The 18,657-nt window shown below is 56.6% G+C and overlaps 7 protein-coding genes across 8 annotated transcripts; 3 read left to right on the top strand and 4 right to left on the bottom strand.

Moving 5' to 3' along the window:
• Positions 1 to 382: 382 nt before the first annotated feature.
• PTSG_11228 (uncharacterized protein) lies at positions 383 to 1,977 on the bottom strand. Its single transcript, XM_004987670.1, has one exon. The coding sequence runs from the start codon at positions 1,810 to 1,812 to the stop codon at positions 601 to 603; it is 1,212 nt and encodes a 403-aa protein (XP_004987727.1). The 5' UTR covers positions 1,813 to 1,977; the 3' UTR covers positions 383 to 600.
• Positions 1,978 to 2,179: 202 nt separating this feature from the next.
• Positions 2,180 to 4,335, top strand: PTSG_11229 (histone H2A.V). Its single transcript, XM_004987671.1, has 7 exons — positions 2,180 to 2,205; positions 2,559 to 2,566; positions 2,721 to 2,768; positions 3,114 to 3,188; positions 3,380 to 3,493; positions 3,664 to 3,793; positions 4,018 to 4,335. Exons 3-7 carry the CDS (start codon positions 2,766 to 2,768, stop codon positions 4,083 to 4,085), a joined length of 390 nt encoding a protein of 129 aa, XP_004987728.1. The 5' UTR covers positions 2,180 to 2,205; positions 2,559 to 2,566; positions 2,721 to 2,765; the 3' UTR covers positions 4,086 to 4,335.
• Positions 4,336 to 4,929: 594 nt separating this feature from the next.
• PTSG_11230 (ribosomal protein S23e) lies at positions 4,930 to 7,026 on the bottom strand. The gene is made up of 6 exons (XM_004987672.1): positions 7,013 to 7,026; positions 6,328 to 6,544; positions 5,963 to 6,010; positions 5,643 to 5,727; positions 5,438 to 5,503; positions 4,930 to 5,224 (listed from the first exon to the last, which is right to left on the bottom strand). Exons 2-6 carry the CDS (start codon positions 6,489 to 6,491, stop codon positions 5,156 to 5,158), a joined length of 432 nt encoding a protein of 143 aa, XP_004987729.1. The 5' UTR covers positions 6,492 to 6,544; positions 7,013 to 7,026; the 3' UTR covers positions 4,930 to 5,155.
• Positions 7,027 to 7,087: 61 nt separating this feature from the next.
• Positions 7,088 to 9,850, top strand: PTSG_11231 (uncharacterized protein). Its single transcript, XM_004987673.1, has 2 exons — positions 7,088 to 7,807; positions 8,200 to 9,850. Exons 1-2 carry the CDS (start codon positions 7,091 to 7,093, stop codon positions 9,718 to 9,720), a joined length of 2,238 nt encoding a protein of 745 aa, XP_004987730.1. The 5' UTR covers positions 7,088 to 7,090; the 3' UTR covers positions 9,721 to 9,850.
• A 37-nt stretch (positions 9,851 to 9,887) lies between these two features.
• On the bottom strand, positions 9,888 to 12,380 carry PTSG_11232 (uncharacterized protein). Its single transcript, XM_004987674.1, has 4 exons — positions 12,163 to 12,380; positions 10,936 to 11,863; positions 10,484 to 10,640; positions 9,888 to 10,287 (listed from the first exon to the last, which is right to left on the bottom strand). Exons 1-4 carry the CDS (start codon positions 12,201 to 12,203, stop codon positions 10,223 to 10,225), a joined length of 1,191 nt encoding a protein of 396 aa, XP_004987731.1. The 5' UTR covers positions 12,204 to 12,380; the 3' UTR covers positions 9,888 to 10,222.
• Positions 12,381 to 12,785: 405 nt separating this feature from the next.
• Positions 12,786 to 15,930, bottom strand: PTSG_11233 (uncharacterized protein). Its single transcript, XM_004987675.1, has 4 exons — positions 15,600 to 15,930; positions 13,910 to 15,137; positions 13,424 to 13,574; positions 12,786 to 13,153 (listed from the first exon to the last, which is right to left on the bottom strand). The coding sequence occupies exons 1-4, from the start codon at positions 15,644 to 15,646 to the stop codon at positions 13,089 to 13,091; spliced, it is 1,491 nt and encodes a 496-aa protein (XP_004987732.1). The 5' UTR covers positions 15,647 to 15,930; the 3' UTR covers positions 12,786 to 13,088.
• Positions 15,931 to 16,111: 181 nt separating this feature from the next.
• Positions 16,112 to 18,502, top strand: PTSG_11234 (the record flags this gene model as incomplete). 2 transcript variants are annotated; one of them, XM_012637648.1, is made up of 5 exons in its annotated part: positions 16,112 to 16,186; positions 16,808 to 16,880; positions 17,188 to 17,611; positions 17,863 to 17,932; positions 18,216 to 18,502. In XM_012637648.1, exons 2-5 carry the CDS (start codon positions 16,837 to 16,839, stop codon positions 18,500 to 18,502), a joined length of 825 nt encoding a protein of 274 aa, XP_012493102.1. In that variant the 5' UTR covers positions 16,112 to 16,186; positions 16,808 to 16,836. The 2 variants fall into 2 exon arrangements, with proteins under 2 accessions (XP_012493102.1, XP_004987733.1); XM_004987676.1 differs by lacking the exon at positions 16,112 to 16,186 and having other exon boundaries at positions 16,210 to 16,880.
• Positions 18,503 to 18,657: the final 155 nt, after the last annotated feature.

An 18,657-nucleotide genomic window follows, 5' to 3' on the forward strand; every position in this document is an offset into this window, starting at 1 on the left:
TCCAGCAAGTAGACAACGCTGCAGCTGCAGTGACTACTTCAACCACACTCCACAACCTGTAACTTTGTCACCTTCCCCTGTGCCCTCTTGCTTGCGTGCGTGCGTGCGTGCAGCCTCGAGGGTGGCATTCGTTTGTCAATGTGCGTGTTGGTCCTTTGCTGTATTTGTCTGTGTTGTGTTGATGAATTGTGATCAGTTCTCCTGGCAGGTTCTTACGTGTGCTGCCTTGTGTATGTGGATACTTTTCCTACCTCGTCCCGAGCAGTGTGCGAGTGTGCTCGAGAGTGTTTGTGCGTGTGTGGTGTAATGTGCGTGACCACCCTTGCGTTGGAAACATAAACAGAAAGACACAACACAGACAAGTATGACACGCCACCGGGGCTTGTGTGCTTGCGAGTTTAATCAGCAAAACAAAGGGGGGGGGGGCAAGGGTTTCAGGGTGAACAAGGAGGAACAACAGCTAGTTTGGAAGGAGAATGATTGGGGTTGGGTGGGGTGGACGGTTGTCCCTGTCCAGCATGCACAACAACAAGGTCATAGACGTTGAGTGAGACACAGATGCAGTAGATGATAAATGCTTTGGTTCCATCACCATTACTGTTACAACACGTCGTCGTCAACGCCATCATTGTCATCATCGTTGTTGTTGGTGTCGGTCTGGGCGTCATCGTTGTTGTGTTTCTGTTCCACATGCCCGGTGGCACTGTGGAGGGCGTCGTGCAAGGGTGCAGCGGCACGAGTGCGCAGCCACGTGTCAAGGGAGACCGGTGGCTGGCCAGTGACGGTCTCGACGTCGCGGCTGAGCGGCACCGCGTGCTCGCCTTCCTCCTCCAGATACACCAGCAGCTGATGCAGGTACTCTGGCACGACGCCCTTCAGCGCCGCAGCCGGCACGGGCTCGTACGCCAAGCGCAGTGCTCCTCGTGTTGTCTCTGTTGTCGCTGTTGTTGCTGGCGTTGTTGCCGAGGCCGTGGATGATGGTTGGTCAGCATCATCACCGGCGTGACTGGCATCACTGGCGTCGCCGGCGTGGCTGGCATCACTGGCACCGGGCAACGGCAGGACGGCTGCCTCCACGCGGCGCACGACTTCGCGCATGGGCAGCAGCTCGGGCCCGCTGATGTCGTAGCAGCGGGCGTGGTGGTCCTGACGCGAGGTGGCGTGGTCCATGGCGACGTGTGCGGCGACGCGGCCAATGTCGCGAGGGTCGCACGCGGGGACGGTGATGGCGGGGAACCGGACGGTGATGGGCGTTGTGGCATGCTGCTTGAGTGCCGGACCAAGCACGTGCACAAAGTTGTTGAAAAAGTAGCCTGAGCGCAGCGATGTCCAGGTGATGCCGACGTCGTCGGCAAGCTTGTGGAGGAGCTGCTCCGTTGGCGCAAAGCGTGCGGCGAGGAGCGAGAGGCGCGCCGGCTGGTGCACGGTCCAGGAGCCGACGTAGACAATGTGCTTGACACCGGCGGTAACGGCTGCGTTTACCATGTTGGCGGTGGCCTGTGCGTCCTTGTCGAACCCTTGCGGCGTCATGGGCGTGACAATGACAGCGACACTCGCCCCTTCAAACGCAGGGGGCAGCGTGTTTGGGGCCAGGGCGTCCACGCCCGCCGTCACTGTCACGGCTGAAGGCGACTGCTGGTACCCGTGTTGCAGGAGGTCGCGTTTCTGTTTCTCAGACCGTACACACGCTCGCACCTGCACCGCGTGCTTTTGCTCCCCATGTTTGGGGTTGTGGATGAGCCGCAGCAGCTCTTCCACACAGGCGCTGCCGCTGTTGCTTGTTGCCGTGATCACACTCACAACCGCAGCCATTGTTGGGGGGGGGTCTCTGACAGAGGGAAACACAAGGATGTAAGAAGGGTGAGACGGAAGACAGAACACAAGACGGAGATAATGGGGAGTTGGTTGTGGATGGTCGCAACAGCAGCAGCAGACAGATGGAAGTCCTTCGGACGCAAACTTTTGTGGTGTCTAGTTATGATGCGCTAACATAATGCCGCATCGAATCATCAATCAGTGAACGTATAATTTTGGCTGGGATTTGCAGCGGGCAACGTGAATTCGCCATAATTTCAGTAATGATTCCGTGGTGTCGGTGAAATGGCGCGCTGTTTTTTTTTTTTTTGTTCTTGGCTTGCTTGGCGTAATGCTGCGTTGCTTGCCGCCATCATTTCCAACACGATCAACAAGCAAGCAAGCGAGGAGGTGGGTGAGAGAGCGTTCGTTCGTTCATTCGTTGACCTGGTGTGGTTTTTGGCGCGGTTGTTGGAGTGTGAGGGCAAACAAGGTGCAGAGAGTGTGTGTGTGTGCTTGTGGGTGTGTGTGTGCGTGCGTGTGACCGTTACGCGCAAAGTACAGTATGTGCACACACTCCCTTGTCGATGCTGTGGGTTCTTGCTTGCTTGCATCGCTGTGTGTTGGTGTGCAACGGATTTCGCGCGCCCTTTTTGCTTGTTGTTTTTGCTTTGCTTGTGCCGGGCTCAGTTCAACCTTCACCAACTTGCGCACTCACCACCGTTACAATTCTCTCTGCCGCCTCACACCCACACAAACCACAGCAACCAAGGTGTGTGTGTGTGTTTGCATGCGTGCGTGTGTGTGCGTGTGCATGTGTGTGTTGATGTGTGCATGCGTGTGTGTGTGTGCGTTTATGTGTGCATGCGACGCGCACACGGTGTGCTTGCTTATTTGCTTGTCTGCTTGTATGGTTTGATTGATAGCCAAAGGAACGTATCCCTTGCCAATCAACACACCACACCGCCAAAATGGTGGGTGATACAGCTCTGTTTTCTCTTGGTGGACATGTGTGCGTGCATGTGTGCGTACATGTGTGCGATTTGGCGCGTATGCTGGCTTTGTGCATGGCCGCTTATTCGGCTCCGTCGTGTGGTGTGGTGTGACAGAAGCCAAAGATGGGTTCTGGAGAGAGGCAAGGCGTCCCTCTCTGTTTGCTTGCTTGCTTGCTTGTTTGAGTGGGTAGCCCCGGTTCCTTTCGCTCTGCTAACAAAATGGGGCACATTTTTACACACACACACACACACACACACACACACACACACACACACACACACACACACACACACACACACACACACACACGTCCACGTACACAGCCTGCCGGAAAAGCCAAGGTTGAGAGCAAGTCGAGCCAGAAGGCCATCTCCCGCTCCACACGTGCCGGACTTCAGGTGTGTCCGTCTGTCTACTACGCGTGTGCGTGTGTTGTTAGCTTGCATATCTTGCTGTTGCGTTGGTGTGGCGATGGACGTATGACCTGCGAACGATTGCTCCCACGCAAGCAACAACAACGACACCACCACCAACACCACCACCACAACAACCACTGAAAGCTCACAATCGCGCCGGTTGCTGTGAGCAGTTTCCTGTTGGTCGTCTGCACCGCCACCTCAAGGAGCGCGTTGCACACCGGGGCCGCGTCAGCTCCACCGCCGCCGTGTACACAGCCGCCATCCTCGAGTACCTCACCGCTGAGGTGCGCACATGCGCGCCTTGTGTTTGTGTGTGTGTGTGTGTGTGTGTGCGTGCGTGCGTGTGTGTGTGTGTGTGTTTGGTGGAATGCTGCGCGACCGTGCCCTTGCCTCTCTTACCCTCCACCTCCCCCCTCCCACACACACCTCACCACACACTTGACACACGCGACAGGTGCTTGAGCTTGCGGGCAACGCGTGCAAGGATCTCAAGGCCAAGCGCGTGAACCCGCGCCATCTGCAGCTCGCCATCCGCGGTGACGAGGAGCTGGACGGCCTCATCAAGGCCACCATCTCCGGCGGTGGTGCGTTGCCGCGCTTTCCCGCGCGCGCGCGTATGTGTGTGTGTGTGCACGCTCTCTCGTGTGTTCACCAGTTTCCATTGTCAAGTGGCCCAATTTACTGCTTCCTTCTTGCCTGTGACTACTCCTTCCTTTCACCAACTTGTCTCCACCATTCCCGAACAAACTCTCAATCAAATCTTACCCTCCCCCCGGCCTCACTCTTCTTTCCTTCGCTTCTTCAACAGGTGTCATCCCCCACATCCACAAGAGCCTGCTCAACAAGAAGAAGGCGGCCAAGCAGGGCAACATGTAAACCGGGACCCCACCTCACGTCTCACTCCTCATGTCTATCGTGCAGCCGCGAATGGCACCGACTGACCATCGTCGTGCTTTCTTCGTCGCGTGTCGCAGCACGATGTTCTGATGTGATCGCGTTTCAGTTGACCCGCGCCCTCATGCGCCACAATACATTTTAGTGACACCACCACGATGACCACCGCAAGTTTCCTTTTCCAGCGTTGTTTCGCTGTCCCCTCCCTCCCTCCCCCCCCCCCCTCTCTCTCACTGTCGCGGCATGCCTCATCTGTTGTTGGCAGCGTGCTCTACGCGGCGCCACCAACCCGTGCTTACTCTGTTCACACGAACCCTTCATGTCCTCCTTTTGTGTTTTCGCATGGTTGTTGGCATGTGCTCGGCGTTGTTCATGTGTGTGTGCTTGTCGCGAAACCTGCGTCATGGCACCCACATCCTTGTGCGCCAGCATGTGTCGCATTACCTGCTGCTATTCTTCCTTTTGGTGTCTTCTTTGTACATGTTTGTAGCTGCTGCGTTTGCTTTTGGCCTGTGGCTGTGGTGTTGTGTGCTCGCCGCTTTGCTGCGTTGCCTGTGGGCAACAGCGCATGCGGGCAGCCACGCTGCTTACAGCCATAGCCGTAGTCCCCATCGTTTCCCTGAGTCGTGTATGTAGTCCACATTAAAACCACCCAAACGACGACAAAGCTTTCTGGCGAGCTTGCTTTGCTTCACCTTTTTGGTGATGAGATACACACTCACACACTCGCACAAACAAACTCGCTATTTCTCACACGCACACACACAAATACACACACACACACACACACACTGTCTCCCCCCCCCTCTCTCTCTCTGTGCTCTCCCTTGGCAGTAAACTTGTGCCATTTCATTCATTGATCAAATGACAAACACATGGCGATGGCAGCGGCACAGGGGTGTGTGCGTGCATGCGGCATCAAAGCGACTGACAAGACAAATCAGGTCGAGTCAGCACATGTGTGTTGAGGGGAAAAAGAGATATGGGACGAATAGGGACCAAGCGAGGGTTGGTTTGGGTGTTGTTGTTGGTGTTGTGGTGCTGCTGTTCGCTTAAGAACGGGGCTTGTCCTTCTTCTCCTTGTAGAGGGCGAGGAGGGCGACGTTGGACACCTTGCACACCTAGTGACGCAACAGTTGAATGAGGTGCCCAAGCATGAGTGGGGGTGGGGCAAGTGTTGCAGGGAACGAGGAGCAGGGAAGAAACATGAGAGGGAAGAGACGTGGACACGGGCATGCGTTGAAGGGCGCAACGGCAGTGGCGATACAGCAGCAATACCCACACGCAGCCACGCATCTGCACACACGCCCACACCCACACACGCTCACACGCACCTTGAAGCGAACACCGGGGATATCACCGACGGCATGACCCTTACGACCGAAACCAGACACAAGCACCTGCATGGAACCAAAGTGACCAAGGTGGACAATCAAGCCATCAAACACAAGCGTCAGCAGGGTGTATCAAGCGGTCAAATTCGTCGCAATCGAGCGCAGTCACGCAGCCACACGTAAACATATGCACAAGACAACACACCTCATCGTTCTCGTCAACAAAGTTGAGGCAACCATCACGGGGCACGAACGCTGTGATCTTCTTGCCGTTCTTGATCAGCTGCACACTGTTGTTGGTGGTGGGTGGAGGTAGTGCAAGCAACATGGGAATGAACGTGGTGTGAGATAAAAAAACCGTCATGGCTTCAAGGAGCACAAACGCAGGCGTGTGTGTATGTTCGTGTGCGCATGTGCGTGACATTGAATGCATGGAGCTGCGGCAGCTGGTGCAGGTAAATTGAATGTGGCGCACGAAGCAGATTGCATGGCGACAAGCACGACTACTATGGTCGTTCAGCTTACCGCACGCATTTACGGATGGCAGAGTTGGGCTGCTTGGCCTCGACACCGCTGTCAATGAGAGTAAAAGGAGTAGCAGGCAGGAAGCGACCGTGTGAGCAGGCGGTAGCGTGACATGATACAGAATGACTGCACGCCATTGCGAGTGAAGCGAGAGCATGGGCGCAGCAACTGCCCACAGAGAATGCATGTGGACACTCTCGGGGGAAATGCAACCACAGTCAAAGGCATGCACCAAACGGTCCATCACCGTACAGCTTTGACGCTTTGCACATTGCAAGCATACAGCACACAACACGAACGCACGCACACACACGCACACATAAGCGAATGGCACGCACACACACACACACACACACAAAACGCACAGCTTCTCAACGACGATGCCCTTGGCGTGGGAAGCACCACCAAAGGGGTTGGCCTTGAGGGCGGTACCCAGATGCTTCTTCTTGTACTCAAGATCGTGCCAGCGCTGGTTGCGGCGGTGGACACGCAGACGGCGTGCGGTACGGATTCCGTGGGGCTTGCCCATGACTGGTGTTTGTCAGCAGCGTCGGAGACGAAGAAGGAAGACGAGGGTGGCTGCTTCAACAAAGAAAAACCAACAGTGGTGATGGTGGAGGTGGAGGTGGTGAGGTGAAAGCAGCAAATCCCGTGTTGTAAAAGTGTGCATGTGTGTGTGTGTGTGTTTGTGTGCGTGTAATTCCTGGGTGTAATCAAGGTACGAGAATCAAGACACGAGAACAAAAGTGTCGCTTGATTGTGGCTGATGTCGCATGCGGCATCACGACAGCCAGGCTGGTTACACAAACTAACACACGCACGCAGGCACACGTGTGGGGCTGCTACTGGTGTGGTTGGTGTTGGTGTTATTGTTCTGCCTGTTGGGGCCAATCACTGCTGCTAGCACCATGCCCTTGTCTGCCCATCGTCCAGCACAAACACCACAGGCGCACGCGTGCAGCTGCCTCTTCCCATATCCCTTCCACACACGCACACGGCTGGCTCTCTCGCTCGCATCATGCTCCTGTCTCTCATCTCCGCCATGCTCACCTGGCAAAACGAGGAAAAAGGCACATTTGAGCGCGTGCTATCGGCGAAGCCCAATTTTTTCTCCTCCGCCAATAACACATGTGCCTTTCGCAAATTTTCCGGCAAGCAAAAAACTGCACAGTCAGCACCGCAGCTGAAAACAAAAAAACGGAACAACCACACCAAGACAGACACACACACACGATGGCTGCGGATGGTGTTGTGGAGGTGCTGCAAGCGGCTGTGAGCGACACATGGCTGTGGGCAGGCTCCATGTCCACGATCGTGCAGGACGTTCCCGCGGAGGCGTGCCGGTACTACGAGGATGCCGTCGGGGAGGGTGCGTGCGGTGACTTGACACACGCCGTGCACACGACACAGCATGCGCTTATGGCATGGGTCCGTGTTCTGGTGACACTGGCGTGGGCGCTGGCGCTGTTCCTGTACGAGAACCCGCTGGTGCTGGCCGCGCTTGCCGGCCTTGTGCTCCTGTACATTGCCACGCGCCTCATGGTGCGGGCCACGCGCCGGCTGATGGCGCTGGTGCGGCGATACGTTCGATTGGCCATGGGGCGTGCCGAGCGTGCCGCGGCGGCGTATCGGCGGTTCCTGGATCGCGTGCGCCGGCAGTCGCGCGTGGTGGCTGCGCTGCTGCCGCCCATTTCCTTCTTTGTTGTTTGGGGCTATGCTCTCACCTTTGACACGGTGCTGCGGTTCATGGACTGGCCCTTTGCAGCAGACGTGCTTGCACGCGTCTGGCCCACCTGCATGTCCATCGCCGCCATCGTGCAGATTGAGGACATTGTTCCTGCTCCGGTGAGTACACGTGCGTATGTGCGCGGCGAAGGTGTACATGTGCGCGCATGTGTGTGTGTGTGTGTATTTTGTACATGTGTGTGTGCGAACGTGTGTTCCGTGTACATGTGTGCACATGTGCGTTTGTAGTTGTGTGTACGCTGTTCGTGTGTGTGCGAACGTTTGTTCCGTGTTCATGTTTGCACATGTGCGTGTATACACGTTGTGTGCACATCACATGCGCACCCTAAATGTGTACGTGCGTTGGTGCTTGCATGCCTGTCGGCACGGCGCGCCTCACCTGCTTCGATCCCCCCTCCCCTGCCTCCCCCTAACGAAAAGTAACCAATAGCAACAAACAACAGCAAACCGCTCACACCTTGACGCTGACACACGTCACCACCGCCTTGCAGACCCAGCTCGACAGCTCTGCAGCCAAGGGCGCTCTTGCCGCTGCTGCACCGCCGCCGGCAACGCCGCCGCCGTCTGCCCGCCATCAACAGGTGCACCAGCAACCTGACGCTGCGAACCGGGGTCGCCGCAGCATGCTCGCTTCGCTCTTCAGCCGCAGTGGCACCACTGACACCGACGCAGACAACACGCATCACGCCAGCAACGGCAACGACAACGGCAACGGCGCAGTGTTCCAATCGCCCCACTCGCGGCGCCTGCGCATTCCGACACCTTCACACGGTCGCATCTCAACACGCAACCACAGCCACAGTCCCACCACCACCAGCAGCAGCGGTGGGTCCTCTGGGGTCAGACGCCGTGTGGCCACTCACCATCGCAGCCATAACGATGGTCACACCACCTCACACACAACAGCGGCAGCAGAGGCTGGGCGTGTGGATGTGGTTGTGCGGTGGCTGGAGTACTGGGTGTGCTTTGGTGTGCTCACCACGTGCTCGCGCGTGCCCGTGCTGTCGTCGACGGCGTACGCGCTGCTGCCCTATGCGCACGTGGCACACATGACGCTGCTGCTGTGGCTGGTTGCCCCGTTGATTGGCGGCACGCGCATTGTGTTTTCGCTGCTGCGCAATCACGTGTTTACGACGGCTGTGGCATCGCCGGCCTCCCGTCGCTTTCAGCACGTGCTCGCTGCATACGTCACGCCGCTGTGGGCCGTGGCCAAGATGGTGGTGCCCACGCGCGTGCAGCGTGTGCTGATGGCACTGAGCGCCCTGTTCACGGACACGTCCGTGTTTCTGATTGCGCTGCCAGCGGTGTTCTCGCCACGCTTCCTAACGCGCTTTGCGGCAGTGCTTGTGGCCTACATGTACCCGGCGTACAAGACCACGTGCGCCCTCTCACACGCAGACCTCGCCCTTGACGCCGCACGTGCCGTTGATGCTGCTGATGCTGCTGATGCTGATGGTCGTACCGTTGGTGGTGACAGCGACGACGATGGTCACGTGCATAGTCGTCGCCGCGATCGTCAGGATGGACGCGGCAGTGACATCACCACCGCCACCACCACCGCGCGCCACGACCGTGTTGTCGGGGCGACAAACGTCTTGCTGGGCTGGCTCAAGTACTGGGTGGTTCTGGTGGTGTTTGAGGTGGTGTGGGCAGGGCTGACGCGCGTGACGCACGACAGCGTGCCGTTGTGGTGGGACCTCCACATTGGCGTGGTGATGCTGCTGCAGCTGCCTGCGCTTGGTGCCGCCGCCTTTCTCTTTGATGACTTTCGCGTGTCACCGACGCACGCGCTGCGACGTTTGGGCAACATTGCCGCGTCGCTCCTGTCGCCCTGGTCATTGCGCGCATCAGTCGGTGGTGACGTGGGTGCGGCACATGCGTTGAACGATGACGTTGACGATGACGATGACGAACATGATGACGATGAGACGGCGATTGTTGACGAGGCTGCTGCCGGTGTTGGTTATGCACGTGGCAGTCGCGGTGTGGAGACGCACGACAAGAACGCTTGATGTGCGATCATATTTGTGTGCGTGTTTGTGTGTGAGAGAGAGAGAGAAAGAGAGTGTGGTGAGTGTGTGTGTTTGTGCGAGTGAGTGTTATGTTACTTTGTGCATAATCGATTGTTAAACATAACCGCCGTGATGAGCACCCGTTTCATATGACAAGTTGCAGTGAGCGTGGACTTGGACCGTTTAATGAGGTGTGGAGAGGGGGAGGGGGATGAATGGGTGGATGAACACTGGTAGGGGGATGAGGGACGAAAGCAACGGAACAACAGGCCACACATGTCACAGCATCGACGATGGTGTCGTTCTGAGCATCGAGGCATGTGGTTGGTTGCAGGGGACGCAAAGGTGGGGATGTAAGCACAAGGAGTGGGCCCCCGCAAATGTTGGGGGTTGTTGGTTCAGTGCAATGAGGCAATGCAACGAACAAAGGCGAAAGGGCGGAGTGCACGCGAGCTGAGCGCGCGTGCAGGCCCTGATGCATGTTCCTCGTTGTCGGCAGGCTTTAGGCCATGATGGCTGCAGCAGCCACGGCAACGACAGCGGCAACGATGCCAGAGACCATGGTGGCTGTGTGTGTGTGTGTGTGTGTGTGTGTATGTGTGTGTGTGAATGAATGTGAGTAACAGCGTGCAGGCCACATGCACGGCACCAACGCCCGAGGCAACAGTGCAACAGTGACAGCGCTATGGTGACAGCTTCAATCACCATCATCACTCAGCCACGCTACAGCAGGCATCAGCACCAACAAGAACACTGCGCTCACCGGAGCTGGAGGCAATGGAGGACGGGGCCTCGGTGCCAGCAGCTGCCTGATCAACGCCGCTCACACCCTGGTTGCTGCACGCGAGGCTGATGTTGCCAACAAACGCGTTCACGTCAATCTCAAAGCCATCATCATCGCCAAAGATGGAAGGGTTGACCTGGAGGAAGAGCACACGAGGCAAAGCGGAAAGCAGCGCGAGCGACCATCCCGTGTGAGCACAAGGCATGACGAAACGGGGTGATGGATCGCGCAACAGGCAAGCATAGAGGCGAAGGCGCGAACGAAGCTTGGCTCTAAGAAAGACCGGCACGAGGGCGCCAAACACAACAAACGCACACCAAGCGAACAATACAAGCACACGCATTGACACACAACGTTTTTTCGACTCACAAGAAACCAACTCACAAAGTGTCATCCCCCAACACAACAACAACAACAACAGCAACACGCACCTCGACGGCTGCCTTGATGGTGCCGAGGCAGTTGCCGGCATCAACGAGGGCCTGGCACTGGGCGGCGGTGACGGCGCTGGGGTCAGCAGAAATGGCGCCAAGAACGTCGATGAGGGTGCCGCAGAACACACCGCCTCCCTGCGTGCAGGCAAGGCCGAGCGTTTCCTGGTATGCGGCAAAGCCGGCAAACTGGGCAAAGCCGCTGAGAATGTTGCTGCTGGCGCCATCGTCGTCGCCAAGGAAACCGGTGATGGTGCTGAGGTCTGGGAGGCAGCTGGCGTCCTCGAGGATGGCCAGGCTCCGGAACACCTGCGCGACGCAGTCGTTGTTGCAAATGTCCTGCAGCTGCTCCTCCGTGAAGAAGGCATCATCGTCCAAGTCGTCAAAGTCGTCGTCGCTGAGGGCAGAGAACTCAGAGCCGGCGTCGGCAATGCAGTTGATGAGCGAGTTGGTGACGGCGCTCTTGATGGAGCTCTTGCAGCTCTCGCCGAGAAACTGGGTGAGGATATCCACAACGCTGCCTGCGCTGGGTGCGCCGTCGTCGTCAGCGTTGATGGTGCCGGACGCGTCGCTGCAGGAGTAGACGTAGCTTCCGCCGTCAGCGCAGGAGCACGTGGAGAAGCCGGAGATCTCCGCGAAGACGCATGTGCAGGTGTTGCCCGAGCACTGGTTGCTGCAGCTCGACTGGGAGGTGACGCCGTCGCCGCTGCAGCTGGTGACAACGAGATCGTCGTCGCCAAAGCTGAAATCGTCATTGCCGGCCAGGTCGGTGCAAGAGAAGATGAAGCCTGTGCCCGTGCACTCGCAAGTGGCGCCAATAATGTCGGTGAAAACGCACGCGCAGCTGCCCTGGCCGCTGCACTTGTTGTTGCAGCTGGACGAGTCGGACACGCCCTGCGAGGAGCATGTCTGGGCCGAAGCCACAGACCTGACAGCGGTGGTGGTGGGTTGTGGGGGGCGAGAATTGGGAATAGGAAGACAGCAAGCAAGTGAGTGAAGAAGGTTGCTCCAGAGTTGTTATGGAGCAAAACACAGCAACGAACAGAGGGGGTGATGTTGTGACATGGCAAGATCGCCACAGCCAATGGCCAAAACAGCGAGTTGAAACAGGGAGGGTGTCACCGACCAACACAAAACAAAACACCACACACAACAAAACACACAATGAATGATGACGACCGCATACAACCCACAAAGGGAACAACAGCAACACACAACACAACTCACAGAAGGGCAGCCACGGCCGCCACGGCGAGGAGAAGCTTCATCCTGGGATGGGTGGTGGGCGGAAGAAAAACCGAGGGTGGTGGTCAGGTAGCAGCAAGGTGTGTTGGGGAGACCTGAGATCGACAAGGATGGAAAAATGCCACACGCAAAACACAAACCACAACAGCACACAAGAGCAAAACAGTTGTTGTGGCTGGGTTGGCTGGCTTTGCTGGCTGGTGTTGTTTTGCTCGAGCCAGCGCCACCACCAGCGCACATTCCAGCACAGCATCCCCCAGCAACCAGGTACAAAACAAAACAAAACAAAACAAGTGCCAGTGCTTGCAGGCACTGGCGTGAGGCGTGAACAAATTTGTGTGAAGGAGTCACCAAAAAGTTGTTTGTTGGGCACCGCCCACGCGTTTTCTTATGTGTTGGAAAACATGAACGAGTAAGTTTTGTGATGTCGGAGAAAGTGAAGCGAAGAGGAGTGGGGAGGACTCAGTGGTGGTGGTGGTGGTGTGTGTGTGTGTGTGTGTGTGTGTGTGTGTGTGAACAAACACCTCCAGTCTCTCTCTCTCTCTCTCTCTCTCTCTCTCTCTCTCTCTCTCTCTCTCTCTCTCGGAACAAGATCATTGAACAAATGCTCAAACGCGTTGTCGTCATGTCGTGTGACGAGAAATGGAACGAGCAAGGGGTGAATGAACAGCGGCCACAAGCAAGACAAGCAGCAGCAAAAGCAGCAACATCACCCCGCACAAAGGGAGCAAATGACATGCAAACACAGCACGTGGCAAAGTGTTTGGTAACGTAAATCAACTGACACAACATGCGAGGGTCAGCGAGAAGGACACCGAGAGCAAGCAAACAACCAAACAAACAAAGCAGAAATAAACGCGCACACGCCGGGAACGCAGCCGAAGCAGAGCGGCGGTGAGAGGCGTAATTTACGCCATGATGGCTGCAGCAGCCAGGGTAACGACGGCAGCAACGACGCCAGAGACCGTGGTGGCTGTTTTGTGTGTGTGCACGTGTGTGTGTGTGTGTGTGTATGTGTGTGTGTGCGTGCGTGCGTGCGCGCGCGCGTGTAGTTGTGTGTGTGTAAGTACCAGCGTGTCGTAGAGTACACTGCAAACGCTCAACGCCCAGACTGAACCCGCGCACGAGTGGCTAGCCACCCCACCAACAACACCAACAACACCAACAACACCAACAACACCAACAACACCAACAACACCAACAACACCAACAACACCAACAACACCAACAACACTACGCTTACCGGAGCTGGAGGCGATGGACGACGGGGCCTCGGTGGCTGAGGCCGCCTCTGTCACACCGCTCACCCCAAACGTGTCGCACGTGGCAGAGAGCTGTTGGATCACAAGGTCAGCTGTCAGAGCACCGCTGAGGTCAAACAGGTCCGGGTTCGCCTGTACATGCAGGGGGAGGAGGAGGAGGAGGAGGAGGAGGAGGAAGAAGAGGAGGAGGAGGAGGAGGAGTGGGTGCATGTCATGCCATGTAAGTCATGATATGCGACGATATGCCAGCAGCAATGTCGGGTGGGCAAGCAAATCCATGCACGCTCAAGTATCGCCACAAGTACACCATTTCGAGAGGATCAGACAATGACACGCTCGCATGCGTTCACATGCACAATCACGCACAAGCACTGACATTCGCCACACACAAACACACAAACACACACACGCACACACACACACACACGCACACACACACACACACACACGCACGCACGCACGCACACCTCAAAGGCGGCACGGAGAGTGCCAAGGCAGTTGCCTGCACCAACAATCATCTGGCACTGGGCAGCACCAAAGTTTGCTGGATCATCAAACAAGGTGCTGACGGCATCTGCCACCTCCGAGCAGTACACCCCGTTGCCCTGCGTGCAGGCAAGACCCAGCAGGTCCTTGTACGACGCAAAGCTGGCAAACTCGGCAAATCCACTCAGGATGCCATTGTCATCGTCATCAACCGAGGGAATGTTGCTGATGGTCGGGAGACAGCTGTCAGCCTGCAGAAGCTGGATGCTGCGGAAGATCTGGCCAACGCATCGGTTGCGGCAGATGCCGTCCAGCTCGGTTGGGGTTGGGAAGCCGTCGTCGCCATCGTCATCCGCAAAGTCGTCGTCGTTGAACACGGCAAGCTCCGTGTCGGCGTTGGCGATGCAGTTGATGAGGGAGCTGCTGACGGCGTTGTTGATGCTGCTTCTGCACCGCTCGCCGAGATATGTCACAAGGACGTCGGTGACAAGGCTGGAGCTTGGGGCGTCGTCGTCGTCGTTGCTCGTGGCGCTGGTTGGCACGCCAGGAATGTCCGTGCAGACGTACACGGAGCCCGAGAGGTCTGCGCAGGAGCACGTGTTGTAGCCGGAGTACGTGACAAAGTAGCAGAAGCAGTTGCTGCCGGAGCACCGGCTGTCGCAGGAGGACTGCGACCTCACGCCGTCCGCGTTGCAGCTTGAGTATTGGATGCTCAGGTCGTCGTCTCCACCGAATGGGAAGAGGTCGTCATCTGCGCTGAAGCCAGAGAAGAAGTCGTCGTCGCCGCTGCTTGAGCCTGTGGCGCCGGAGGTGTCGCTGCACACGTACACAGAGCCTGAGGAGTCCGCGCAGGAGCAGGCGGTAACGCCGGCAACCACGGTGAAGTAGCAAAAGCAGCTGCTTCCGGAGCACCTGTTGTCGCAGGTGGACTGAGAGGTGACGCCATCGGAGCTGCACGAGGGGTAGTTGAAGATGGAGTCGTCATCGTCGTCGCCGCCAAACAGCGGTGTATCGTCGTCGTCCACCACGCTGCCGCCAATGTCGGTGCAGGAGAACGTGAAGCCGCTTGTACTGGCACAGGAGCAGGTGGCGCCATTGAAGTCGACAAAGGAGCAGAAGCAGTTGCTTCTGCCCGAGCACTGCGAGTTGCAGGACGACTGGCTTGTGATGCCATTGGACGAGCATGTACCGAGCGCTAATGTCTCCGACCTGTCAAAGGTGTGTGTTTGTGTGTTGGTGTGTGTGTTTGTGTGTACATGTATGTTTGTGTGTTGGTGTGTTTGTGGTGATGTCGTTTGCAGCCAGTGAGCACGCAAACAACAATGAAAGAAAGGAAGTAAATAATGATCAAAATGCGAGCCACCACCACCACCACCACAACAACAACCACAAGAACAACCACAAGAACAACAACAAGAACAACAACAAGAACAACAACAAGAACAACAACAAGAACAACAACAAGAACAACAACAAGAACAACAACAACTTAAACAACAACAACAACAACAACAACAACTTAAACAAAAACAACAAGAACAACAACACAAGGACAGCAGTGCCTACTGTGCGACAACAAAAAAAAAGAGCGGCGAGAAGGTGATGTGGCTGAGTGTTCAGTGGAGCATTATCATACAGCGTTCCCTCAGCCTCTCTCGCTTCTCCACTTACAGCAAGGTGGCTGCCACGAGAGCAGCAAGGAGCAGGGCAAGCTTCATGGCTTGTTGGTTGGGGGGGGGGATAGGCAGGCAGGTGGCAATGGCACACAAGGACAGGAGTGCTGGTGTTGCTCACAGTCTGGATGCGGCGTTTTGATGGAAAATGCACGCACACAACACGAAGCACGCAGCAGCACACAGCAGCACAGAGACAATAAGAGGCACCGCGCGTTCGAGTGCAACAACAACACACAACACACAACAACTTGTTTGCTTGCTGGCTTGGCGCAGCAGCCAGAAGCCTGCAAGCAGCCCACAAGAACCACGCCCCCACCAGAAAAGTCAAATGCACAAAATGCCTCAATTAATTGCAGCACTCGTTTTCCAACAAAGCAGAAAGCAACCAGCATTTATGATGTCGGGCAAAAGGAGCGAAGGAGTCGCGAGGAAGCAAGCGCATGAACCCTGGATCCGTCAAAATGCACAAAGTAGCCACACTGCCCATTTTTATTGTTCGTTGTTTTAGTTTGATGCATTTTTAATGCTTGCCCACAAGGCTGACTGACGACCAAACCTACGCGATCAAACGGAGCTGCGAAGGTGCGATGGATGCGTGTGAGATGACGCAGCCGCTTGTTGCACGATCATGTCAGTGTGCGATTGGGTGTGCGATTGGGTTTGGGGTGTCGACGTGCGTTCTGTGGTGAGGCTTCTTGTCCGCCTCCCGCAAATCAAGACGCACTTCGATGCGACTGGCGGTGGTAGTGGAGGTGATGGCTGACGATTTGAGTTGTGTTTTCGTCAGGCGCAGGTGGTTGGCGGCGTTTCGGTGTGACATGAATGTCTGTCTCTGGTTGTCATGTGTGAATGTGTGTGTGTGTGTGCGAGTGTGTGTGTGTGTGTGCGAGTGTGGTTGCTTTGGCTGTTTTTGTTGCCCCGGCTGGTGAATTAATTTGTTGTCAGTCAGGGTGTTGCTAGGCTGGCGGGTAGCCTCGACGCATTCACATACACACCACACACACGCACACACTCGAAACAACACAAGCAAGCGAGTGGGCACAGATACCACACACACACACACACACACATACACACGGATACGAAGACACCAACAAACCTCTGAGCCAACAAGTCCACCGCCAGTACAAGACGCCCTCTATCTGACACTCAATCTCTCTCTCGCGCGCACACACACGCACACTCTCACGCACCCGCCTACAGCAACATCAGGACGCAAGACCACCGCCGTCATGAACAAAGCTGGTTTCTCTCTTCTCCTCATCGGCCTTATCGCGTGAGTTGATGGTGGTGTGCGTGCGTGTTTGTGTGCGTGCGTGCATGTGTGCGTGCGTGCATGTGTGCGTGCGTGCATGTGTGCGTGTGCGTGTGTGCGCGCACTTGGTTATGGATTGGTGTGCTTGTTGCCGCGAGTCTTTAGTTTCTGAATGTAAATTCGAATGCACGAGTTGTGTCGTGGACTTGCTGCCTCCACACGACACACTGATTCACTCACTCACACGGATTCAAACACACACATACACACACACGCACACTCACGCGCGCACACACGCACACTCACGCGCACACACGATGGACAACAGTGCCTTCAGCGGCGGTGTGCGCGGCCAGTATGCGGCGTGTTCGCTGCTGCAGGTTTCTGACGCGGCCTCCTGCCTTGGTGTGTGCCAATCCGTCTACACCACCAACTCCTACGCCTTTTACGACCGCAGCGGAAGCAAGACGTGCGTCTGCACGGTTGGCGAGGACAACAGCTTCCAGGTCTGCGGCTCTGCGGACACAACGACCACCACCACCACGGCGGCCACCACCACCACCACAGACTACTTTGAGAGCGACCCCACCCTGACGGAGGCCCGGGCATATCTGACAACACTGCTTGGCAGCAACTGCGAGAGCGCTGTCTCCCGCGCACTCACCGCAGAGTCACTGCAATGCATTGAGCTGTTTGTGTCGGCCGAAGACGACGTGTTCTCCCCCGGTGTCAACCAGACCCTCAACGAATTTGTGAGTCTTTGCTGCTGATGGTTGTGGCGGTGGATTGCTTGTGTGTGTGTGTGTGTGTGTGTGTGTGTGTGGCTTTGTGTGTTTGTGTGCAAGCAAAATGTACGGTTGCTGCGAAGGGTGCGCGTAATCGCGTGGCCATCCATGTTCCTTCCTTCCACCCCCCACCCCACCCTTTGCCCGTCTGCGCCCTCGTCCCAGGGACACATGCGTTCCCTCACCCGATTGCTCCTGCACGTGTTCTCCATCCACAGTATGATGACATGTGCCGTGCTCCTTGCCTCGGCGTCATCTTCAACGCAATCGACAAGCTTGAGGCAGCAGGTATGCTACATGACGTGACTGTTTGTTGTTGTTGTTGTTGTTGTTGTTGGTGGTGGTGGTGGTGGTGGTGTTGATGGTGTTCTTGTGTGCACATGCCTTGATGGTTGAGCTCTGTGCTTCGTGCCGTCATGCTTCTGTCGTTTGTCGATCGAGTTGGGCCGTGCAACTGCCCACCTATCGTCGTACACAACCGCAACAAACCAACCGCAACAAACAAACAAACAAACACACACACACACACACACATACACACACAAACAAACACACACACACACATTCACAGGCTGCCTGCCCGATGTCGCCGACAATGCGCCAACCACGCCCCTCAACGCCACGCTTGCCACGCTGGACCAATTCGCCACCACGCGCGACGACGTGCACTTGAAGTGTGTCCGGGTGGATGGCAGCGCCACCCCGCGCTACTGCGGCGCCATTCTGCCAACGGTGACCAAGTTTGAGACTGCTGCCCACACCGTCACGGCGGATGACTGCACGGAAGTCATGGAGCACGGCTACTGCCTCGGCAACATCCTGCAGGTATCATGGGAGGGGGATGTTGTGGAGGCGTAGGCTTGGTGTGGATTGGCATTGAAGCGTGTCCTGCTTCGCTTGGGATTGTGGGTCGCCGCGCCCATATGTTGCTGTGCCTCTGCTCACACCTGACACACACACACACACACACACACACACACACACACACACACACACACACACACACACACACG

This window comes from Salpingoeca rosetta (assembly GCF_000188695.1).
Source record: "Salpingoeca rosetta unplaced genomic scaffold supercont1.42, whole genome shotgun sequence".
Taxonomy (NCBI): Eukaryota; class Choanoflagellata; order Craspedida; family Salpingoecidae; genus Salpingoeca; species Salpingoeca rosetta.

What these genes read in the sequence shown, in the direction of transcription:
- PTSG_11232 (XM_004987674.1), bottom strand. Translation starts at nt 12,203, where the DNA reads ATGAAGCTTCTCCTCGCCGTGGCGGCCGTGGCTGCCCTTCT. An exon ending in GCGGCCGTGGCTGCCCTTCT is followed by an intron (nt 11,864 to 12,162) that starts GTGAGTTGTGTT and finishes CACCGCTGTCAG; the next exon opens with GTCTGTGGCTTCGGCCCAGA. An exon ending in CCATCAAGGCAGCCGTCGAG is followed by an intron (nt 10,641 to 10,935) that starts GTGCGTGTTGCT and finishes CTCTTCCTCCAG; the next exon opens with GTCAACCCTTCCATCTTTGG.
- PTSG_11229 (XM_004987671.1), top strand. An exon ending in CCACACGTGCCGGACTTCAG is followed by an intron (nt 3,189 to 3,379) that starts GTGTGTCCGTCT and finishes TGCTGTGAGCAG; the next exon opens with TTTCCTGTTGGTCGTCTGCA. An exon ending in TCGAGTACCTCACCGCTGAG is followed by an intron (nt 3,494 to 3,663) that starts GTGCGCACATGC and finishes CACACGCGACAG; the next exon opens with GTGCTTGAGCTTGCGGGCAA.
- PTSG_11230 (XM_004987672.1), bottom strand. Translation starts at nt 6,491, where the DNA reads ATGGGCAAGCCCCACGGAATCCGTACCGCACGCCGTCTGCGTGTCCAC. An exon ending in GGCATCGTCGTTGAGAAGCT is followed by an intron (nt 6,011 to 6,327) that starts GTGCGTTTTGTG and finishes TCTCATTGACAG; the next exon opens with CGGTGTCGAGGCCAAGCAGC. An exon ending in TCCCCGGTGTTCGCTTCAAG is followed by an intron (nt 5,225 to 5,437) that starts GTGCGTGTGAGC and finishes TTGCGTCACTAG; the next exon opens with GTGTGCAAGGTGTCCAACGT.
- PTSG_11228 (XM_004987670.1), bottom strand. Translation starts at nt 1,812, where the DNA reads ATGGCTGCGGTTGTGAGTGTGATCACGGCAACAAGCAACAGCGGCAGC.
- PTSG_11231 (XM_004987673.1), top strand. Translation starts at nt 7,091, where the DNA reads ATGTGCCTTTCGCAAATTTTCCGGCAAGCAAAAAACTGCACAGTCAGC. An exon ending in AGGACATTGTTCCTGCTCCG is followed by an intron (nt 7,808 to 8,199) that starts GTGAGTACACGT and finishes ACCGCCTTGCAG; the next exon opens with ACCCAGCTCGACAGCTCTGC.
- PTSG_11233 (XM_004987675.1), bottom strand. Translation starts at nt 15,646, where the DNA reads ATGAAGCTTGCCCTGCTCCTTGCTGCTCTCGTGGCAGCCACCTTGCT. An exon ending in CTCGTGGCAGCCACCTTGCT is followed by an intron (nt 15,138 to 15,599) that starts GTAAGTGGAGAA and finishes CACCTTTGACAG; the next exon opens with GTCGGAGACATTAGCGCTCG. An exon ending in GTCCATCGCCTCCAGCTCCG is followed by an intron (nt 13,154 to 13,423) that starts GTAAGCGTAGTG and finishes CACACAAAACAG; the next exon opens with CCACCACGGTCTCTGGCGTC.